Source organism: Mus pahari, chromosome 2, assembly GCF_900095145.1.
Source record: "Mus pahari chromosome 2, PAHARI_EIJ_v1.1, whole genome shotgun sequence".
NCBI classification, from domain to species: Eukaryota; Metazoa; Chordata; class Mammalia; order Rodentia; family Muridae; genus Mus; species Mus pahari.
Window position 1 is genome coordinate 19,022,564 of NC_034591.1, and position 21,871 is coordinate 19,044,434.

General features: G+C 49.9%; 1 protein-coding gene across 2 annotated transcripts in view; it reads left to right on the top strand.

Moving 5' to 3' along the window:
• Positions 1 to 2,313: 2,313 nt before the first annotated feature.
• Positions 2,314 to 21,871, top strand: part of Agap3 (ArfGAP with GTPase domain, ankyrin repeat and PH domain 3) — a 50,275-nt gene continuing 30,717 nt past the window's right edge. For both annotated transcript variants that reach the window (XM_029534402.1, XM_029534408.1), the window contains exon 1: positions 2,314 to 2,663. In XM_029534402.1, coding sequence (XP_029390262.1) covers positions 2,336 to 2,663 — 328 coding nt within the window. In that variant the 5' untranslated portion in view covers positions 2,314 to 2,335. The remainder of the gene's footprint in view (positions 2,664 to 21,871) is intronic.

Sequence of the window (21,871 nt, forward strand, 5' to 3'; positions counted from 1 at the left end):
TACGAGACATTCCTAACATCATACAGATAGAGGCTCGCATCAATCAATAGTTGGAGTTGATTGGTTTGTGCCTGGTCCTTTGGAAACTAAGAGAAATGTGGGAAGGTGTGTAAAAAGTAAAATACTAGGTAATTTTATTTTGGGGAAAAGTCCAAGTTGCCCTTTGAAGTGGAAATGAGTGTAAAAAAGATGACGTGTGGGCTGGAAAGATGGCTTATCGGTTAAGAGCAGTGGCTGTTCTTTCAGAGGGCTTAGGCTCATTTCTCATAACACCACATGGCAACTCAAGACTATCTGTAACTCCGGTCCCAGAGGATCCTGACCTTCACAGGCATCAGGTGCTTGTCTGTACATAATACATGTATGTACACATACACACACACACACACAGGGGAAACACCATACACACACAGAGCTATGTGTAGAGCATTTGCCAAGGATGGTTAGTAAGGTCCAGCAGACCCACTCTAGGACCAAAGGAGAGAAGGGGTGCAGGGCATGTATCAGTGGTGAAATGACCCCTTAAGATAGTATTGATTACTATGTTGATTAAGTTAATTAAAAGTTTTAAGTTTGTATTAATGGTCAGACCAAGGGTGGGTTTGCGTCTCTGAAGTCTGTTGGTGTCCAAGCTCAGGGGTACTGAGTTAAAGACAAAACGCACAAAGACCATAATCTACATCAAAATTCGATGAGGGCTATAGAAACCTTGAAACATTTATGCCTGATATAGCATAATAATTATTTCAAACATAAGACGACTTTTTTTTTTTTCTTGTGACAGGGTTTTTCTGTGTAGCCCTGGCTGGTCTTGAACTCATGGATCTGCTGCCCCTGCCTCTGCTGGGATTAAAGGTGTGCACCTCACCACTGTTTAGTTTTGCTTTTCATTTTTGAGACAGAATTGGTGATCTAGATTCTGCCTTCCTAACACCGGGACTTTAGTCATGTACTCAGATTCAGCTGGTTTCGTTTTTATTTATTTATTTATTTTTTATTATTCTTTTTTTTTTTTTATTTTTGTTTTTTGGTTTCGTTTTTTTTTTAAACAACAACAACAACAAAACGGTCTCATAAAGCCCAGGTTGGCTTTGAACTCCCTATGTAGTTCAGAATGTCCTTGAACTAACCTCCTACTGTATGGCCCCTGTGCTGGGATAATGTACGTGTACATCATGATACCTGGCATCCTCTAGCGGATTTATTCCACAGGGTCATTTCCTTGCACATGCCACCTCCTGGAGGTTTGAGGATCTGTGTTGAGGATGTGGGTTAAACACAGCTGAAGACAACTTTGATAATGGGAATACAGAAGAACTGGGACATTGAAGGGCGATCTCTGGCCCCAGGAAGGCACAGGATAGGCAAGGTCTATCAAGAAAAGACAAGGTCTGTCAAGAAAAATTTTGAGACCCATGTGGGTTCTGGTGAGTTTCTTTAATGAACCAATAGACCCTTTTCAGTATGGCAGGGAGGGTCTTTTGGGAGAGAGCTGTCACTGGGAGATAAGAATTGGGATGCTGTTGTTTCAAGCTTGCAGGGGCCCTTGGGTGAAACTCTGAGGGAGAACTGGAAATAGGAACGGGGAGCCTGCCCCAGTCTCTCTGGGACAGTGGAGACCGGGTGGGGGTGGCGTGGGCAGAGAGTCAGGGAAGAGAGCCCTGGCAAGATCCCTAGGGCTGACCTCAAGGCCTGGAGACAGGAGCTGGACGAGCTTCTTGGCCAATCAGTCCCACTTATCAGCACCCTCAGGCACAGGGGACAGTTCCGAGGAGCCCAAGGATTCCACACGGGCCTAGAGCGACGACGTAGAGAGGTAGCAATGACAGCTGGCCGGACGTGGGAACAGCGTGGTCGTGTCCCCAGGCGGGAGGCCCTCGAGGCGCCTAGCTTTGGGGCGGGCGGGCGGGCGGAAGGGCCTACGCGGGTGGGTGGGGCCGCGCGGCGCGGCCCACACGCGGCTCTTGGGGGTGGAGGCTGAGGCGCCGGCGAGAGCGGAGGGGCGGGGGCGGCCGGGAGGGGGGCTCGGCTGCGTGTGCCGGAGCCGGCGGGGGCGGCGGTGCGTGCGCATGACGCTGGGGGAGGGCCCGGGCCGCGCGCTCCCGGTCCCGTTGTTGTTGCCGCTGGAGGCGGCTCCGAGGCGGCGGGATCTCAGCGCGGGTAAACGCCGGGCGGCGGCCCCAGCGTGCGCGGCCGCGCCTTCTGGCCTCGGCTCCGGGCCTCATGCGCTAGACCGGCGCCGCGCGCTTCGTAGTCAGGGTCCCGCCAGCCCCGCGCGCCTGCTCGCCGCCGCCGCCGCCGCCGCCGCCGCTTCGGGCCCCGCGCCTCCGGAGCCATGAACTTCCAGGCGGGCGGGGGCCAGAGTCCTCAGCAGCAGCAGAGCCTGGCGGCTCCGGGGGGCGGCGGCGGCGGCGGCGGCGGCGCGGGGGGCGGCGGGCAGTTCGGCGGCGCGGGGCCCGGAGCTGGGGGTGGCGGCCCCTCGCAGCAGCTGGCCGGCGGGCCCCCCCAGCAGTTCGCGCTCTCCAACTCGGCCGCTATCCGAGCCGAGATCCAACGCTTCGAGTCGGTACACCCCAACATCTACGCCATCTACGACCTGATCGAGCGAATCGAGGATTTGGCGCTGCAGAACCAGATCCGGGAGCACGTCATCTCCATCGAGGGTGAGCGGAGCCGGGGGCCTGCGGGAGCTGAGGCGCGGTGGCCTTTGCAGCGCTGGCCGGTGGCGGGTGGGGGGCGGGGGTCCTTCACGGCCCCGGCCCTGCCCCTCTCTGGCGCTCAGGGGTCTTATGGAGCTGAGGTTCACGGTTTGCTAATCCCCACTGCAGAACCCTAGTCTAGGTTTTTTCCATGTCTCATACAGGAACACTTTTTTTTTTTTTTTTAAAGGGGCGGTGGGTTCGGTCCAGTGTCAGTGGACACGTTTTTTGTTTTTTGTTCTTTTGCTTTTTTTTGTTTTTTTCTCTTCGTGACCTGGGATGTGAAGATGGTTGTCGCTCCAAGGACTGATGCGCTGAGTCGCCAAGGACCGGGAGGGCCTGGAGCCACATCTGGCTAGGCACGGTCAGGCTCGGTGGGTGCGACGGAAGACCTTGGTGGGTCGTGAAGGTGGGGCTAATGCTTGAGAGTAATCTTAGCTGCTGCCCTGGCCCAGCCCGGCAGTAGAGGTGGAGGATCAGAGAGAGCTTCGGGTTAGTGGATGGCAGCCTTCCTGGGCCTCTCCTGCAGGCTTTAGAGGGTGGCGTTCCCCGGGGCGCCCTCTCCCGACGCACACCCACCCCCACGCTTCTGCGGTCGGGCGGGCGCGGGCCTGGCCCGGGCGCAGGACTGGGGAGCTGTGGCCGCGTGGGAGACTCTGGATGATCCCGCTTGCCAGTCCCCTCTAACCCCCAGGCATCCATGAGGCTGTCAGGATGCTGACTGACCTCCAGGGAGGTCGGGCCTGGATGTAGGGGGTCCTGTAAACCTCAGGCCATGCACTGCTCCTACTAATGTTCCTTCCTGTGGGCACATGGGCCTGAACCCTAGCAACTGAAAGGCACGTTAATTGGGGGGCACACTGCTGGCAAGAAGCCCCACAACCCTTGGTGTAGTGGAGGCTGGCTGGCAGTAGCAGCAGGCACCCCAGTGGCAATGTTGACCTTCTAGCAAGCTTGGACAGATGGGCCTCGCCCTGGTCCATCTGCTTCTTTTTCCAACTGCTTGAAGGGGGGCGCCCACCAGCAGGTGGTGGGCTCTGCCTGAGTGGGCATGCAGGGAGCAAGGCTAGCTGCTGCTGACGTGGGATTAGGAAGGGCATGGCCACTATTTGGGCTCTTCAATTTAGATCCTGCTCCCATCTTGTGTGAGGCTTTGGAGCCATCTGTACTTGAACAGGCCTGTTTTGCTTTTTGAGGTACCCATTGCTGATGAGTGTCCGATCTTTTGTGAGTAGAGCCCCCCTCCACTTTTAGATCTGGGCCCCTTTGTTGTAACATTACCAGCTGTCTTCCTTTTGATCTTTTCCCAGCCGGTTTTCTTCTTCCTTTCAAGGCAGAGTTCACTGAACTAATTAGGTGACAGAAAAAACTCATTAACATGGATTTGAGTAAATGACTTGGTGGCATCACGGGAGATGGGGAGATCTCATTTGTGTGAGCCCAGGGTCTTCAGAAGAGATGAGGTGGTTTTTTTCTCCCTTAGATTCAGAGGGTAAGGCCAGAAGAGACTGTTCTCTGAGCTTCCCTCTTCCTAGAGGAAGTGTGAAGTTCCTCGTCAACTCCCAAGATGATTTCCCGTGCCTTTTTAGGAGGCTGAAACAACTTACTGGACCTACCAGTGTGTGTGTGTGTGTGTGTGTGTGTGTGTGTGTGTTGGGGATCAGCTGTCCAGAGACTTTCAAGAGTAGGGAAAAGACAGGCTGAGCAGGCTCCACACCTAGTTCCTGTTTATTAGCATTATTAGCGACCTCTCACATACCAGATTGGGCATCTCCTGTCACGGTCCCAGGAAGTATTTGGATTGGTTTTGCTCTCTGTCCTAAGACACATAGGCAGCATTTCCTAGAGCCCCTCCCCCCCCCAGCAACTTCCCCATCGAGGTTTGGAAGTGCCCCACTGTCTCATCGGCTTAGCCTGGAAGCTTTGTATCACCTTGATGAAATCCTGCACCCTGGTGATGGCTGTCACCAGATTGACCCAGCTGTTTTCCATACACGCACAGCCCTCAGCTCTGCTGTCCCCACCCTGTCCCTGTCCCTTCTGTCTAGGAAGGCCTTCCAGCGCCTTCTTTCACCTTACCCTCCCAGGCCTCTCCTGGGAACTCAGTTGTTTTTACCCCCACCCTACTGGCTCCCACACTTCTTTCGACCCAACTTTTCCACTGTAGGCAGGCTAAAAATTAGAATAAAATAAAAAATAAGGTTAAACCTAGCCAATCAGACTCCTTCTTCAGTGTTCAGCCCTGTGTGCTTCCTGCAGTAGACTTCTCCATCTGCCTAACCATATTGATCTGTCCTACAAGGCAGTGCCCCCCACCCAGCGAAGGGTGATAACAGCATCTTGGCCTTCTGTTTGAAGCCCAGCACACAGAGTTGCCATGGGCCTGTGCTTCGAGGGGCTAACATTTCACGTTCCTTCAGTGACTCTGTTTTATCAGAAGGTGACTGCCAGAGCCATTTAAAACCCTGACATGCCTTTCCTACTCATGAGAGAACACCTGTCCAGCACATATCCGCAGGGAGTGAAAGAAGCCACCACCAGGGCCTAGAGAATAGAGTGTGCAGGAGCTCTGAGTCACTCAGCCTCACCAGTGGGAAACTGACCCTCAGAACTGGGAGGGCCAGTGCTAACCCAGCCTCTCTCCTTCCCAAGGAAAAGTGAGTCTCTTGGTTGCAGCTGGGGCTGCGTTCTAGGAAGAAGAATGCATGCACACCAGGGTTTCTGTTGGTGGCACTCAGTGTGGGAAGGAGACTCAGGGAGACCTGGCCATCAAGAACCCCAGAGAAAGTGTTGGGAGGAGAGTTCTAGGGTCTCTGCACGTGGGGCCGAGCAGGTATATGTCTGCCAGGGATGGGGCAGTGGGGCCTGCAGCCCAGCTCAGTTTCCCGTTTGAGTTCTGGGCTGGAAGAGGACCGTGCCTCTGTGTGCGTACCATATGGCTGTACTGTGTATGCAGAAACCCAGCTTTGACTGTTGCATGAAACCCCTTTGTTTTCCCTGGGGTCTGTGTTTCCTCAGAGCAGGAGAAGTCCCTTTGAGCACCCCTGCTCTCCCTGGATTGTTCTCAGCCTCATTCATGCACTTCCTGTTCCGCCTGCCTTCCTACCCAGGCTAAGGGGTATCCCAAAGGAACTGGAAGGAAGGCATGGGGCTTCTTCCTGTTTGGTTTAGGCAGAGAAGGGGCCAGGTGTTTTGGGAGAGCCAGGGGGAGCAGCAGGAGAAGGGTTCCAGCCACAGTCTGCCTGGGCAGCCTGAGGTTAATGTTATGGCTGCATTTCCCCATCATACTGAGATTTCTCTTGCCATATCCCTGCCATAAGGAAAGGACATGGAAGCCCCGATCCCGACTTTGCTGATTGTTCATGGTCGTCTCCACTCTGGCCAGAATTCTTGCCACAGGTTTGCTGTCTTGTGCAGTGCCCAAGCTAGGCTTTTCCCAGCGGCCCTAACTTGTAGGTCAGGAATGGGTTAGAACCTACATCTGTTGCTGTGATTCCTACAGTTAGCTGTATCAGTGGGGAGGGCCTGTTGGGGGCATGGCTGCTTATGTAGGACTTCACACAAGGGTTCTAGGAATTCTGAGAAAGGACACCCATGTGGAGTGCTGGTAGGCAGCAAAGAGTATTTGTTCCCAATCTGTCTCTTGAACTCCTACTAGGTGGCCCAGTTACATCTGGGACCTTAGAACACAGGGGAACAAAGGGGGTGGAGGGAGAAGAGACACAGTAAGGCCTGGCCCAGCCACCCTGGGGGATGGCTCAGAAGGCACCTGCAGTGGTAGTAATGAAACTGGCTTTTCTGAAACCAGGGCAAAGCTGGGAGACCTGCTTCAGGTTAGAAAGGACCGTGCTTTCAGACTATGACCTCAGGAAAACCTCCTATCATTGACTCTAGGGTCAGTGCCTGTTTTACCTCCCTCAGCGGGGAAGCAGACTGTGCCCCTAAGGACCACCTGCGGTCACTTCTCAAGTGTGAGCTGGGCCTGCTGGTTGGAGGGTTTCCCACCCACGGGACAGGACTGTGTTAGGAGTGGTCTGTAAATATGCATGTGGTATTCAGGGTATATAGCAAGTGATCTCTGTGCCTGGCCTCTGTTCATAGGGGGCGGTTGATGGGTGACATGGACCCTGGGGAGGGAAATTTGTTTAAGTGAAAAAAGTCCTTTTTTTCATAGTCTATTTTGATGGTGTTTTCCCCTCTTCCTGTTTCTCCCAAGCCCCCCACCCCACCCAACTTCATGATCTTTTTCTTGGCTCTTTAAAAAGATAAAGGAATGAGCACACAAAACCAGAAACCGAAATATACAAGTCAGAAAGATCAATAAGAAAACAAGTCCTGAAGAAAACAAAGTGAGGCAAAGTCTATAGAAACAGCATTGAGTTTGTTTGTGCTGGCCTGGCCGGGCATGGGGCTTGCCCTTAAGTGTGCTTAGCACAGGCCATTGGAGAGAACAGAGTTTTCTTTTGCTGGGGAACATCAGCTGTAGATGGCTTCTTAGTTAGGGGTGGGAGCCTGCATCCACTTCTGCCTCTCAGCACTGGAACACCATATGCTTTGAACCTATGCAGGTCACGGGTATGCTCTCACCATCTGAGTTAGGTGTGTATCCGGCAGACACCTTTCTCTGGGACCCCTCCATGGCCTCTGTCTCGTACACTCAGTCAGCCTCTACTTATCCGTAGCTCCCTGAGCCTTGAAGGAACAGATACAGATACAGATATTCCATTTAGAGCCGAGTGATCTAAAGCCCACTGCACATTGTCCATGGGTGTTCGTGTTAGTTGGGAGGGAATTTTTAATGCTCTCTTCTGTAGCTATTGATTTCTATCTTCTAAGAGCTCAAGAAACCATGGGAGTTGGTGCTTCCTTCTGCAGGACATAGGTGGCCCGAAAGGGTTCAGGCAAGAATATGGAGTGGTCTTCATAAGAGTAGACCCCTCGCCGGGCGTGGTGGCGCACGCCTTTAATCCCAGCACTCGGGAGGCAGAGGCAGGCAGATTTCTGAGTTCGAGGCCAGCCTGGTCTACAAAGTGAGTTCCAGGACACCAGGGCTGTACAGAGAAACCCTGTCTCGAAAAACCAAAAAAAAAAAAAAAAAAAAAAGAGAGAGAGTAGACCCCTCGACATGTGCCTTGGAGACCTTGGCCAACTGTTAGCGCATGTCATGTTGCCCAGGTGCAGGGGAGCTCTGACCTTGTTAGGCCGGTGTCACTAGGGAAGACAGATGCCTTCCTGCCCCTCACCACCTGAGCACCCGCCTATGCTGCCACATTCTCTGTCCTGTCAGGTAGACCCTGGCGTCTGCACAGCTGGGAGGACAAGAAGGTGAGCAGGTATGGGGCAGCCGTGCTGCCTCCCAGCTCTCTGTGCTCCTAGGTCTTCAGCTGTGTCCTGAAGGCAGCACAAGGACTCCTCAGTGTTGCAGAGCTCCCTGGTTTCCCCAAAGTGTCCTTTCCATTTAGCACATGAGATGGCCTGGGACTTAGAGTCCCTACTACAAGCCACAGAGCCAGGACTTTTGTTTGGTGTTCCTGTTCCTCACTTGGGTGGTTTGGCCAGGTGACATGGTTGTCCACATAGATGGCCCCAAGGGAAGCATTTGAGATTCAAACTGCCCTGGAGATTAAACTTGTAGATTATAGTGTACGGTGACTCAGGGCCCCTCTTCCCTGGCGTAGGCTTTTTCTGGTTTCGTGAGTCCCCATCTGAAGCATGGCACGTTAGGGTATTTCTCCCACTTTGCTGAGTGTGTGGAGAACAGCATACATGAAGAGGTGCTCGCCCCAGAAACATGGTCTCATGTGAGGGCGGGAGAGATGGCTCAGAGTCCTTCAGAGGACCCAAATTCAGTTCCCAGCACCCAAATGGCAGCTTACAACTGACACCCATACACAGACATACATGTAGACAAAACTCTGATGCACATAAAAATACTAACAATGGATGGAACTAGAAAATATCATCCTGAGTGAGGTAACCCAGTCACAAAAGAACACACGTAGTATGCACTCACTGATAAGCAGATATTAGCCCAAAAGCTCAGGATACCCAAGATACAATTCACAGACTACATGAAGCTCAAGAAGAAGGAAGACCGAAGAGTGTGGATACTTCGGTCCTTCTTAGAAATGGGAACAAAATACCCATAGGAAGAGATACAGGGACAAAGTGTGGAGCAGAGACTGAAGGAAAGGTCATCCAGAAACTGCCCCACCTGGGGATCCATCCCATATATGGTCACCAAACGCAGACACTATTGCGGATGCCAAGAAGTGCTTGCTGACAGGAGCCTGATATAGCTGTCTCCTGAGAGGCTTTGCCAGAGCCTTACCAATACAGATGTGGATGGTCACAGCCAACCATTGGACTGAGCACAGGGTCCCTGATAGAGGAGTTAGAGAAAGGACAGAAGGAGCTGAAGGGGTTTGCAACCCCACAGGAAGAACAACCAACCAGAGCTCCTAGGGACTAAACCACCAACCAAAGAGTACACATGGAGGGACCCATGGCTCCAACAGAATATGTAGCAGAGGATGGCCTTGTTGGGCATCAGTGGCAGGAGAGGCCCTTGATCTTGTGAAGGCTCAATGCCCTAGTATAGGGGAGTGTGAGGGTGGAGAGGTGGGAGTGGGTGAGTGGGTGGGGGAACTCTTATAGAAGCAGGGATAGGGGAGATGGGATAGGTTGGCAGAGGGGCGGGGTGGGGAAAAGGAATAACATTTGAAATGTAAATAAAGAAAATACCCAATAAAATAAATAAATTAAAAATAAACCATGTAAAAATTTATTTTATTTTATTTTTATTTTTTTTTATTTTATTTTTTTCGAGACAGGGTTTCTCTGTATAGCCTTGGCTGTCCTGAAACTCACTCTGTAGACAAGGCTGGCCTTGAACTCAGAAATCTGCCTGCCTCTTCCTCCCAAGTACTGGGATTAAAGGCGTGTACCACTACTGCCTGGCATAAAAATTTGAGCCACCATAATGGTGCACACCTTTAATTCCAGCACTTGGGAGGCAGAGGCAGGTAGATCTATGTGAATTTGGGGCCAGCCCGTGTAGAAAAATCTCTTGTGAACTATGGAAGCATCACCTGTCAATAAAAAGTCTATGGCCAATGAATTGAGACAGATAATAGGAGATGGGAGTTGCAGCAGAAGGGTGGGCGTTGGGGAAGAGTAGAGGGAGAGACTTAGGAGAGGTAATCAATCTTATAGCAGAACTTAGAATAAATGTGTAACTAAGTTATAAACTAATTGGGAAACAAACCAAAGTTAATGGATACAAGCCTGTGTAGGGAGTTGAGCCAGCCAGACCTTCATAGTGAGACTCAACCTCAAAGTAAGTAAATAATAAGCCGCATTTAAAGGGCTGAAGAAACATCTCAGTAGTTCAGAGCATCAGCGCTCCAGTAGAAGAACTGGGTTAAGTTCCCAGCACCCACAGTTGTGGTGACCTGATACCTTGCAGGTGTCAGACATGCACATGCCACGCTTATGTACATGCAGGCTATTTTAGTTAGGTTTCTGTTGCTCTGATAAACCATAACCAATAGCACCTTGGGGGAGGAAAGGGTTTATTTCATTGTGCAGCTTATATCCCATCTGACAGGCAGGTGAGAATCTGGAAGTAGGAGCTGAAGCAGAGGCAGTGGAGGGCTGTTGGCCGGCTTTCCCCAGTGCTCATGCTCAGTTGCTTTGCATTCCTCACCCCCATCCCACCCCACCCCACCCCACTTCCCACCTGTTTTTTTTTTGTTTTTGTTTTTTTTCATAACAGGGTTTCTCTGTGTAACCCTGGCTGTCCTGAAACTTGCTCTGTAGACCAGACTGGCTCAAACTTAAGAGATCTGCCTGCCTCTTCTGGAATAAAATATGTGCACTGTCCTGCTGCCTGCTGCCACCGCCACCACTACTGCCACCACGGCCTCAGCTACCTTCCAAGGACCATCTGCCCAGGGTTGGAACCACCTATAGTAGACTAAATCAAAAAATGTGCCACATGCTTACCCCCAGGCCAATCTGATGGGTACATTTTATCAATTGAGGCTCCTGATCCTCAGATAATTTTAGATTATTCACACAGTAATTATCCAGCACACAGGTAAAATACTCACATACACAAAAATCTTTTTAAAAATCTCATTTTAATACATGCTTATGTACTGAAAATGTGTATTTGTTGTACCCAACTCATATAACAAAGGAAGTTTAACCGTGCCTGTCCCTTCCTACCTGAAGTTGCTGTCAGGAGAATCTGCCATGCCTCCTTCTAGACTCTTTCCCCTCTGGATTTTTGTATACTGGTGTTTTTACAGCAAGGATAGAATGTTTTGCCTTGGTTTTTGTGGGTCTGTGCGCATGCTTGTATGTGCATGTTAGTGTGTGTGCACTCATGGGGTAAGGATGTCAGCACTGAAGATCTTGCTCAGTTGACCTCTGATAGAGATGGAATCTCAGTGAACTGGGCCTCACTGATTCAGCTAAACTGGCTGACCAGCAAGTCCCAGGGCCTCTCCTCTCTGTTTCTCCAGTGCTATGATTGCCAGTGCATGCTACATCCACATACATAACATCCACATACATATGTGGATGTTAGAGATGAATTCAGATCCTTACTGTGTTTCTCTGAGATTCACAGTGGTCCTGCTGGCCTGGGGCCTGCTATGTGATGGAGGATGACCCTGAACTTCTGTTTCTCCTGCTTTTTCCTTCACAAGTATTGAGATTATAGGTGCGCGTGTTGGCTTTACACTTTAAAAAAAAAAAACCTACTTATGAGCATGAGTATTTTCTCTACGTGGGTGAATATGCACAATGTGTGCATGTCTGGTACCAAAGGAACTGGAGTTGTGGACAGTTATGAGCTGTCAGGTGGGGTCCCCAGTCCTCTGCAACAAATGCTCTTAACCACTGAGCCATCTCTCCAGCCACCTTACCCCAGCGTCTGTGCTTGGCTTTTGTTTTGTTTTGTGACAGATGCTGCAGTGGGAGAAGAGGCGGTTCAGATACCACAGCAAGAATCATTTGTTAATTGACAGCTCCATGGGCTGGAAGTAAGGACACTGGGTCCTTGTCCCCATGCTCCCGCCCAGCTCAACAATTTAGGCATTTCACTGCGTGGCTCTGTACCTGTCCTCCAGAGTCATTTCAGGTGTGTCCACCTAGCAGCTGTACAGTTGCAGTGTTTAGAATCATTTCAGGCTTGGCTCTTGGGACAGGTCCCGGCTGCTAAGTAAGTGTAGGACTGAGGAGGACTCTATGCTCAGTACAAGGCACAGTCTTGTGACTTCTAAGATGTCTCACTTCAGAGCCTGCAGGGACCTCATCAGTGGAATAGAGCCTGTGGGGGAAGGAGCACTCTGCCTTAGTTTACACACTTGACATGTCTTAGTCTTGGCGTGCTGAGGACAACAGGATCATTCATACATGAGCTAGGCTGGTACCTGGTACAAAGCCAGCCCATGTTGATGGTAGTCATTATTCCAGACGGCTGTGCGGAATCCTATTTACGATAAGGGCACACTATTTATTACCTAGTTGTGCATTTGTCTGATCATTTCCTTTGGCCCATTTCCCAGATAAAGATGGTAAGATATGGAGTTTGCACATTTTAGGGCCTCTGCCACCGTTTTGACTCCCAGGGTTAAGGTGTCCTTTTCCCTGCCCACTTCTCTGACAGTGAGAACAAAAACAAAAAGAAAAAGGTTAAATGGCTTTCCCTGTCTGCACCTGTATTTCTCTGATGGTGGCTTGTTTTCTACTCCTTTGACTCTAGTAGTAAGAGTCATTCAAGTTTTGTTGGGCTGAGGGGAGAAAACTTGTTTATCCAATAGAGTTCTGGCTTTCATTCCTGGCATAACACTTCTCTCTCTCTCTCTCTCTCTCTCTCTCTCTCACACACACACACACACACACACACACACACACTGTCATTTATTCTCATTTATGTTCATTCTATTCCTTTGGTTCGTTATTCCAGGATTTGTTCAGGCTTAAAATAAGTTAGTTTTTTTTTTTTTTTTTTTCCGAGACAGGGTTTCTCTGTGTAGCCCTGGCTGTCCTGAACTCACCTTATAGACCAGGCTGGCCTCGAACTCAGAAATCCACCTGCCTCTGCTTCCTAAGTGCTGGGATTAAAGGCGTGTGCCACCACGCCCGGCTCATAAGTTAGTATTTTAAGTTAGTATCTTAGTCTAGGTGTTTCTCAGTCGTTTGTTTCTGTGTTCGGGGAGTCAGCCCCTCCACCCTGTGGTGTTCTCATCGCACTTTGGTCCACTGTGCCCTAGCAGGGCTGACAGGGCTAACCCTGATGTGTCTGAGGCCCTGCTCCTGAGCATGGTGTCTGGTGCTTTGTTTGACAGTATTGCTTTCTCTTTCCCCAGCTCCCCTCCTTGCTACAGGTGGGTACCACCCACAGCTCCACCTCTTGCTTTTGAATCTGATGTAGCCATGGCATTTGTACCTAAACCAAGATGGAGGGTGAGGGGACTCTGTACCCCTAAGGTCTTCCTGCTGTGCTCCTGCCAGGTAAGGCCTCAAAGGCCTCCCGTGTCTGGGACACCGAGTGCCACTCTTGTTTGGAGGGTGTTTCCTGTCAGAGTCTAACTGCCCTACAGTCCTTATTCTGAGGAAACTGGCAAAGATCTGTCTGCTTTCCACTCTCCGGCAGGGGCAGGCGGATTTCTGAGTTCAAGGCCAGCCTGGTCTACAGATTGAGTTCCAGGACAGCCAGGGCTACACAGAGAAACCCTGTCTCGAAAAACCAAAAAATAAAAATAAAAAATAAAAAAAGTGTCTAAAGACAGCTGCAGTGTACTCATATAAATAAAAAAAAAAATCTTAAAAAAAAAAAAGCCTGTACGGAATGGAGTTAAGAACATGTTTTAGAGCTGCTGAGGCCACTTGTTGCACAGGCCTGCCTGAAGGGTTCTGCTCCTCAGAACCCACAGTGGAAGCCAGCTCCTTAGAGTTGCTCTCTGACATGCCTCAAAGATACACCTGCACATTTGTGCCTGCACACACACAAATAATAAGTGTTACTCAGGTGGCTCAGCCAAGCCTGACAACCCAAGTTCAATCTCTGGGGTCCACGTGATAGAGCCAGCGTTTGCAAGTTGCCCTCTGACCTCCACGGGTGTCCTGTGACATGAATGTACATGTGCGCATGCGTATACACAAACAAATTTACATAAATGAATGAACAGCTAAGCAGAACTGTGTTCTGGAACTAGACTGACAGATCTGAGTGTCACTGCTCTGCTGCTCTGCAGTGACGCTGGATGACTCCTTCAGCCTTCCTGCTGGATTTATCCTGATAAGATGTGGGTAATTGGTATCTGGTTTATAGTGTAGTTTATGAGGCTTAAGTAAGTAAAAATAGGTGAAGCTGGGGAAAAATGAGGAGCCAGGAGGCCTTTGTGGCAGCATGGGCTGGTGGGTCACTGGTCTTTGCAAGGCTGCCAAGAGGTAAGAACCAACTGAGATGCTCAGGGAAAATGCTCTCCATTCTTCCAGGCAGTTTAGGGGATTCAGGGGTAGCCCAGGTAGGACAAGGTTCCATGATAGGTACAGACCAGGAGCCATGGTCATCTGGGTTCTGTGCTCTCTTGTGTGTGCTTGCAGCACTTGGTTTTCCTAGTTTCACCTCTCGATGGAAGCCTCGTTAGTCCAATACTGTCAGGCCTCTGAGACTGTCCTCAGACCGAGGCTGACCTTGACATCTACTCCCAAGTACTGTGGTCACACGTGTACATAACCATACCTTGTTTATGTGGTGCAAGGGATTGAACCCAAGACTTTGTGCATGCTAAAAAAGTATTTACCTAATGAGCTACATCCCTAGTCCTGAGTGCCCAGTAGATAATGTGGCTGATTTTTATGGTACAAGAAAACAGTACCTTAGTTACATTTTCTACTGCTGTGATCGAACACCATGCCCAAGACAGCTGATACGTGGAAAAGGATATTTGGGCTTATCCAGAGGATAAGAGTCCATCGTGGTGGGAGGCATGGCAGCAGGAAGCTGGAAGCTCACCTCTTCAAACCCAGGCACAGAGCAGGAGGGAGCCAAGTAGAGGGTGTATGGTGTCAGAGCCTACCCCAGTGACACACTTTCTTCAGCAAAGTTACACCTCCTAAACTTTTCCAAACTGTACCACCAGTTGGGAACATTTCTCATTCAAACCACCATACTATGGAACTTGTAAACTATAAAATAGCATCTTCTGCTGGGTGTGATGGCTCACACCTTTAATCCCAGCACTAGGGAGGCAGAGGCAGGGGAATTTCTGAGTTGGAGGCCAGCCTGGTCTACAAAGTGAGTTCCAGGACAGCCAGGCTATATACAGAGAAACCCTGTCTCAAAAAAAACCAAAAAATAATAAAATAGCATCTTCTGTGTAGGTCTTGAGCCCTTAGAACCCATCAGGAGCGAACTGGCCCTTTTATGTGTGGAGTAGTTCTCTCCAAGTGACTGCACCTTAGTTCATGTGCATTGTTAGAATGAGCCTGGTGCTGTCGAGCATCAGTGCTTCACCTCCAAATCAACCTTCAGTTTTCTCATCCATCCCCTCGCTCGTATTAACACATTGCCTTAGCTCATCTTGCTCACTGTGGGTCCCACACATTTTTTCTCCTTCTGACAGCCCCTTACCCAGCTGGGCTCACTTTGCCCACTTCAGCCCTCTCTCCTCAAATACAGCAGGGACCTTCCCCATTCTGTAATTCCAATGACCTGGAGCAGGAGTGGCTGTTGCTGTTCCTAGCTGGCATGTGTTCTGTGCTGTTTCTGTTTTACTTCTATTTCCTGATGAAGCCCGAGCCCTGTGCCTATGGCAGAGATGCCCAGGCCATGCCCAGCTTCCCCACCTAGTACCCTGCCTGATGTGATGAGTTCTTGTACCTCCCAGAAACCTTCCTGATTCCACATTGGGTCAGAAAAGCCTGTGTCTCCCGAGCCTGCTCCTGTGGCACAGCTGAGGAGAGGCCTTGTAGATCAAGGGCCAGGACCACTCTGGAGTAGTGGAGAGGGCTCCCCTGCCAGTTGAGCCAGGGCAGTGATCATGGGCTTTTCTAGGCTACCAGGTCAAAGACCTGTACATCACTCTTCTCTATGGTCTAGCGGCAGAGAGGCCATTTACAGTGGTAAGAATGCTAAAACAGCCAGTCACACAGGTTTCTGTTTTGTTTAAGACAAGGTTTCTACAGAGCCCTGGCTGTCTTGGAACTCACTCTGTAGACCAGGCTGGCCTCAGAATCAGAGATCTGTCGGCCCCTGCCTTCCAAGTGCTGGAATTAAAGGCATGCACTACCATAATTGGCCATTCATGAGTTTTTGACTAGCCCAGGAGCTGTGGTCCATCTTAGGCTACGGAAAGATAGTACTATGATTGTCCTCTGAGGGTCTGAATTGGGACTTGGAGATCACTAGAGCTTTTGAGCTCAGGCCAGCCCAGGCCTTAGCATGGTACTGGGAGGAAAGCTTGCAGGAAGCAGGATGCTGTCCTTATTTGGACCCTAGCCACATGGAGATGAGTAAGAACCTAGGAGCTGTAGGTCAGGAGCTCAGGTGACCATGGAACTATCAAGAGAAAGAAGGAAACTTACAGAATGGTATTGTTTTTCTGTGTGGGGTGGAGTCAGTAAGCCCTGCAAAAGACCCTCTGAGTATATGAGTATCAGATGGGGAGGGGAGGGGACCACCCATGGCCTCAATCCAGGGAAGAGAGTAGAGACCAGGCCCAGACTCAGGTCCCAGTTCTACATGTACTGTCATAGCTCTGAGGACAGCACAGGCCATCTCAAGTGGATGCTGGCATCTTCCTTTCTCTGAACTGTGATCTGCTTTGAAGTCTCTTGAGCCTGTTGATGAGACTACATCTCATGGGCCTTGTTAAGTAGTAGACCTTGATGGTGTTTGAGGTAGGATAGGGAGAAAAACTGACCTCTTCCTTATAGTAGGGCCTAGAAAAGGACTAAATTCAGGAGGGTGGAGACAGCATCTTAGGGAGCTTGGCAGAGGATCACTTCCTGGATAGTATGTTTGACTGCCTCATTCCTTTCTGCCTGGGGAGCTGGGGTGGACTGTACTAATCCATGAGGAGAGACCAGAGGGGAAACAGAGCTGACAGAGTTAAGGTCTAAACACGGGGACAGCAGTGTCACAGCCTTTTCTTTCAGGATGCCCAAATTTGACAAGCAATACAGTTTGTTTCTTTGACAAGCCAGGCACCCAGGTTGGAAGTGGGTCGTGTGGGTGTGAATGCTCATCCTATTGCTGTAAGAAGGAGATGAGCACATGTGTGCTGTGTGATGGTGAGCTGGCCCTCAGAGACACTGTGCTTTCAGAGTCCCAAGGGCACAGGGTTAGGGCAGGAGATCGGTGTGGGGCCCTGCTGGCCTTGGGGTTGGTTGGCTGCAGCACTGCCCAGCTGCCTTAACAAGCACAGCCAGACAGTTTCCCTAGAGCAGTGTGATGTGACTGTGAGAACTGCTCCTGTGATGGGTTACAAGCCATATAAACGCACCGCCCGCCCTCGCTCCGGCTCCGGTTGTGTTTGTGCTGCAAATGCCCCAGGATTGACAGCTCTTGCTGTGGGTGAAGGGAGCTGCAGGATTCTGAGCTGGGGCTTCAGAGTCAGCTCCTACTTCCTCGGGCAGAACAGCAGTGAGAGAGGGGCTTTGGTAACCCTGAAACTGCCGGCCACACTTGTCATTCTCTGAGTTTTAGATCATTTTCCCAAGGTATTTTTGACTCCATTTTGTAGGTGGGGAAACTGGAGTATGGAGTTTTTTTGTTTGTTTGTTTGTTTGTTTTTTTAGGACTTTAGGCTGCTTGGTCATCATGCAGAGCGTCTGAGACAGAGAGGTAGCAGCTACCTAGAGCTCATCCCCTGTCCTGTGTTAGTAAGCTAGGTTGTAGAGGGGTATGCCCACACCCTGGAAATAAAGTATATACAGTCCTTACCCCTGCCTCAGTGTCCTTCCTTGTGTCTGTAGCCCTGCTAGGTGTCAGTGGATAGACTGCTTCTCCATTCCCTCAACAAATACTGTTCTTGTCTGGTGGACGGCTGGTGGTAGTGTTCATATGCTCTAATCCATTACAAGCCAGTCAGTATAATTACATGTCTCATCACACAGTGTGCGTGTACTGGAGAAGCAGCTAACATGTTCCCTTCTGCAAAGAGCTCCTGCAAGTTGTTAAGAAACAGGTTTGAAAAACCCAAGAGAAAAGCAGGCAAAGAATAGGATGAGAGAGACCTGAAAAATAAATTCATGTAGTCAGTTACCATGAAAAGAATGTTCTCCTCGAAATCAGAGAAACATGCATCCAGGGAGATAAAGCTACTGTATGCCCTGTCCACAAAGCAGAACTAAAGAGTTCTGTGGGGCGTGTGTGTGTGTGTCTGTCTGTCTGTCTGTCTGTCTGTGTGTGTGTCTGTCTGCATGCACCTGTAGCAAGGGTTATGCTACCTTTCTGGTGGATGACTGAGTGAGTTCCATATGATCTCTATAACTGGGAATGACCTTGAACTGATCTTTCTACCTCTCAAATGTTAGGATTTTAAGTATATGCTGTTATCATGGAGGGTTGATGGCGTGCTAAGGGTGGGTTGAACCCAGATCTTTGTGTATCTAGACAAATGGTCTGCCGACTGAACTCCAGCTTCACTGCAAACCCTCCACTTTTTGAGACAGGGTCTTTAATCATGTCTGACTTGGAAGTTGTTACCCTGTCTCAAAACTTAGGATGGAAATGAAGAGATGATGAACAGGAAGGGTTTAGAAACCTGTTGAGAGCCGGGCATGGTGGCACATGCCTTTAATCCCAGCACTCGGGAGGCAGAGGCAGGCGGATTTCTGAGTTCGAGGCCAGCCTGGTCTACAAAGTGAGTTCCAGGACAGCCAGAGCTATACAGAGAAACCCTGTCTTGAAAAAAAACCAAAAAAAAAAAAAAAAAAAAAAAAAAAGAAACCTGTTGAAGCTGACAGTTCAGTGGTAGAGCCTTTGCCCAGGATGCGTGAGGCCCTAGGTCAGAGGTCCTGATGCTGTGGCTTTGCAGTATGGTGACCCCAACCATAAAAATTATTTTCATTGTTACTTTGTAACTGTAATTTTGTTACTTTTATGACTCATAATGTAAATATGTGTTTTACCTCATAGGGTACCCATTTGACTCCCAAAAGACTTACGATTTGACAATGTTTGAGAACCACTGCTGTTCAATACCCATGCCAGACAGGAGAAGAGAGAAACAGAAACACATTCAGCTAAGGGAAGCAGAATTGTAATCAGGGAACTTCTGTCTTTTTTAAAGACAGTCATGGCAGTCCTGCCTCAGCCTAGGACCCTCAGAGTTGGGATTACAAGTGTGAGCCCACATCTGGCTGCTGTGTTCAATTCTGAAGGAAGAGACCTCTTTAAAAACCCATGAAAAAAAGAAATAGTTGAGGGATGCTGCTGCAAAATCACTCTCTGGATTGTGGATCAGATGGATTTGGAATAAAGAGGAACTAGCAGGTTGGTCCTGGCTCTCTCTAACGAGAGCATGCATGTCTGTGGGAGTGTGTGTGTGTGTACTTGGAAACCTGAGGTTTGAAGTTCTGGGCCTCTTCTGGGCACTAGTACCCACAGGCTGTGCAACCTTAGACAGTTCACTGCCTCTCAGAGCAGCATAGTTGTCACCTCCAAAAAACTAGGCTGTACCCTCTAAGTTGAAATCCTGCCAGGTTGCAGGGGACTGGGAACCTCCCAGAAACCACCCCAGCTCATAATTTTTTTCTATAGGGCCCTTTTGTATTTTCCTTGGGCAACAAATCATAACAAATTACCATAAGCCAGATCGCAATTTATCATATTTCAGAAATGCAGAAGTCTGCCGAGATCAAGGTGCCAGCAGGGCCACCCTGCTTCTGAAGGTACTAGGAACACATCTGCCACAGGCTTCTCCTTGGCTGATAGATGGCCATTTTCTTGTGTCTTTGTTTTTAAAGACAGTGTCTTATGTGGCCCAGGCTGGCCTCAACTCATTATGTAGCTGAGAATGGCCTTGACCCTCTGAGTCTTGGGATGACAGGTGTGCCTTAAGTGGCTAGTTTATGCTGTGCTGGGGATCAACCCCAGGCCATGTACATGCTAAACAAACACTAGAGCTGAGCTGCACCTCCAGCTCCACTGTGAAGATTTATATTAGCATTCCTCTGCATGGTTAGGCCACATGTCAGATCAGGAGCCCACCCACTGCAGTCTTAAGTACAAACACAACCCGGCTGTTTCCACAAGTTATGTCTGAGGCCTCAAATCTCCAGGGCCTCCAGCTTGGAGGGTAGAGGGGACCAGCCTAGGTTTGGCTGTCCTGGCACATGTGAACTGCAGCCCTTGGCCTGAGTGTCTGCCTAGCCTATTGGGCATGTGGCACTGGTTTTAACCACTCTTGTTTATACCACCCTTTCTTACCTAGTGGGGCTGCACCAGTTACTGATCACCTGCTGCCCACCAGGGTCCAAGACCCTGTCATTGCTCTGTTTACAGCTTGAGCTGGGAAAGGGGGTTTTCTCTATTTTATACACCGTATCTGAGGCTCAACAAGATTCTGATGTGGTCACACAGCTAGTAGGTGCCTATAATTAGCTGCTTTTTGTGTTTCTGTGACCAAAAAGCAACTTCAGGAAGGAAAGGTTTCTCTTGGTTTGCATTTGAATGTACTGTCCATTGTAGTGGGGAAAGCAGGTGGCAGGAATGTGGGGCAGCTGGTCATATTGCATCTGAAGTCAGGAAACAAGAGTGGTGACTTTTGGCGATCCACTCTTTTTATTCCAGGATCCAGCCTGTGGAATGACACCACCCACATTTAGGGCATGTCTTTCCACCTGAGCTAACTCCACCTAGAGTCTTCCTCACAGATGTGCACAGAAGTTGGACTCCTGGGTGGTTTTAGGTCCTGCCAAGTTGATCCATCGCACATGCAGTGCTGCGGGGTGAGATTGAGCCCAGGATGTGATCATCTGCTTTGGGTTTGTGTGGATTATGGCGTTGTGTCTTATGATCTCAGCCGACTGTCCAACCAGGAACTGTCTCCTTAAGGAAGAACTCTGGTACACAATTCATGTGTTGCCAGAACTCTAGTGAGTTACACTGGGAAGTAGGATGCACGTGAGGAAGGCATCTCAGAGTGGTGTTAGGTGATAGTGATGGGGTCACTGAAGGGAGGGACAGTACCACCGAGTTCCAAGTGACCAAAAGGACAAGAGATGGGTAGATACTGTATAGTTAAGTGGGGGATAGGTGAGATCAAGCAAGGTTGGGCACAGAGGCATGGTTGGATACAGTGTCATGGACTGCGGGGCTCTGTCGGCAGTGACAAGATCATTGTTTTACCAGGTTACAGACACCTTCATGGATATGAATACCGATGTCAGTGTGGTAGCAGATGGGATAAGACCGTTAGGAAGTTGATGTGGTAGCATAGGTGGTTATTGGACAGAGGATCCCTTTTTGGAGAGAGGTAATAGAATGGTCGGGATCCATATGGAGATGGTGGGAACCTGTGGCCAGCCCAGGGCCCTAGTGCTAGTATGCCTGGAGCAGGAAGATGCTCTGCTGCCACCTTGTGGCCAAAGAGAGCTCTGGAACATACAGGCCATACCTGAAGACCTAATGCCTCATCCTTGGGAAGCCAGGTGCATGTAAACTTTGGTCTCCAGGCAAAAGCTGGTCCTTTGTAGAATGGCAGCTGCCATTTCTTGTGGATTATGTGTCAGTCATTGTGATTATCAGCGCATCAGTAGCAAGCACTGGAGACCAGCTTGAAACCTGTGGGAATTGTCCTTCCCCTCTGCTAAGGTGTCTCATCCTTGCTCATGAGGTCCTTCTCTTTCTGCCTAGAGTCTTCTCTGTTCCTGTGCCTCTGCAGGGGGCTGAGGCCCAGAATGGCCAAGGACTCAGTTGTTCATCCTGACCTAGAATGGATACTGAGGACTTGAGAGATTCATCATTAATCCTTCAGAAATTTCTAAAGAGCCATACACACAGCCCCTGGGAGACAGATGCAGCCTGGCACTTGAGAATCAGCTGCCTTAAGAGGGGCTGGTCCTGTGGGTTCTGGTCCTGAACAGGGCTGAGAGGGGCTGGTCCTGTGGGTTCTGGTCCTGAACAGGGCTGAGAGGGGCTGGTC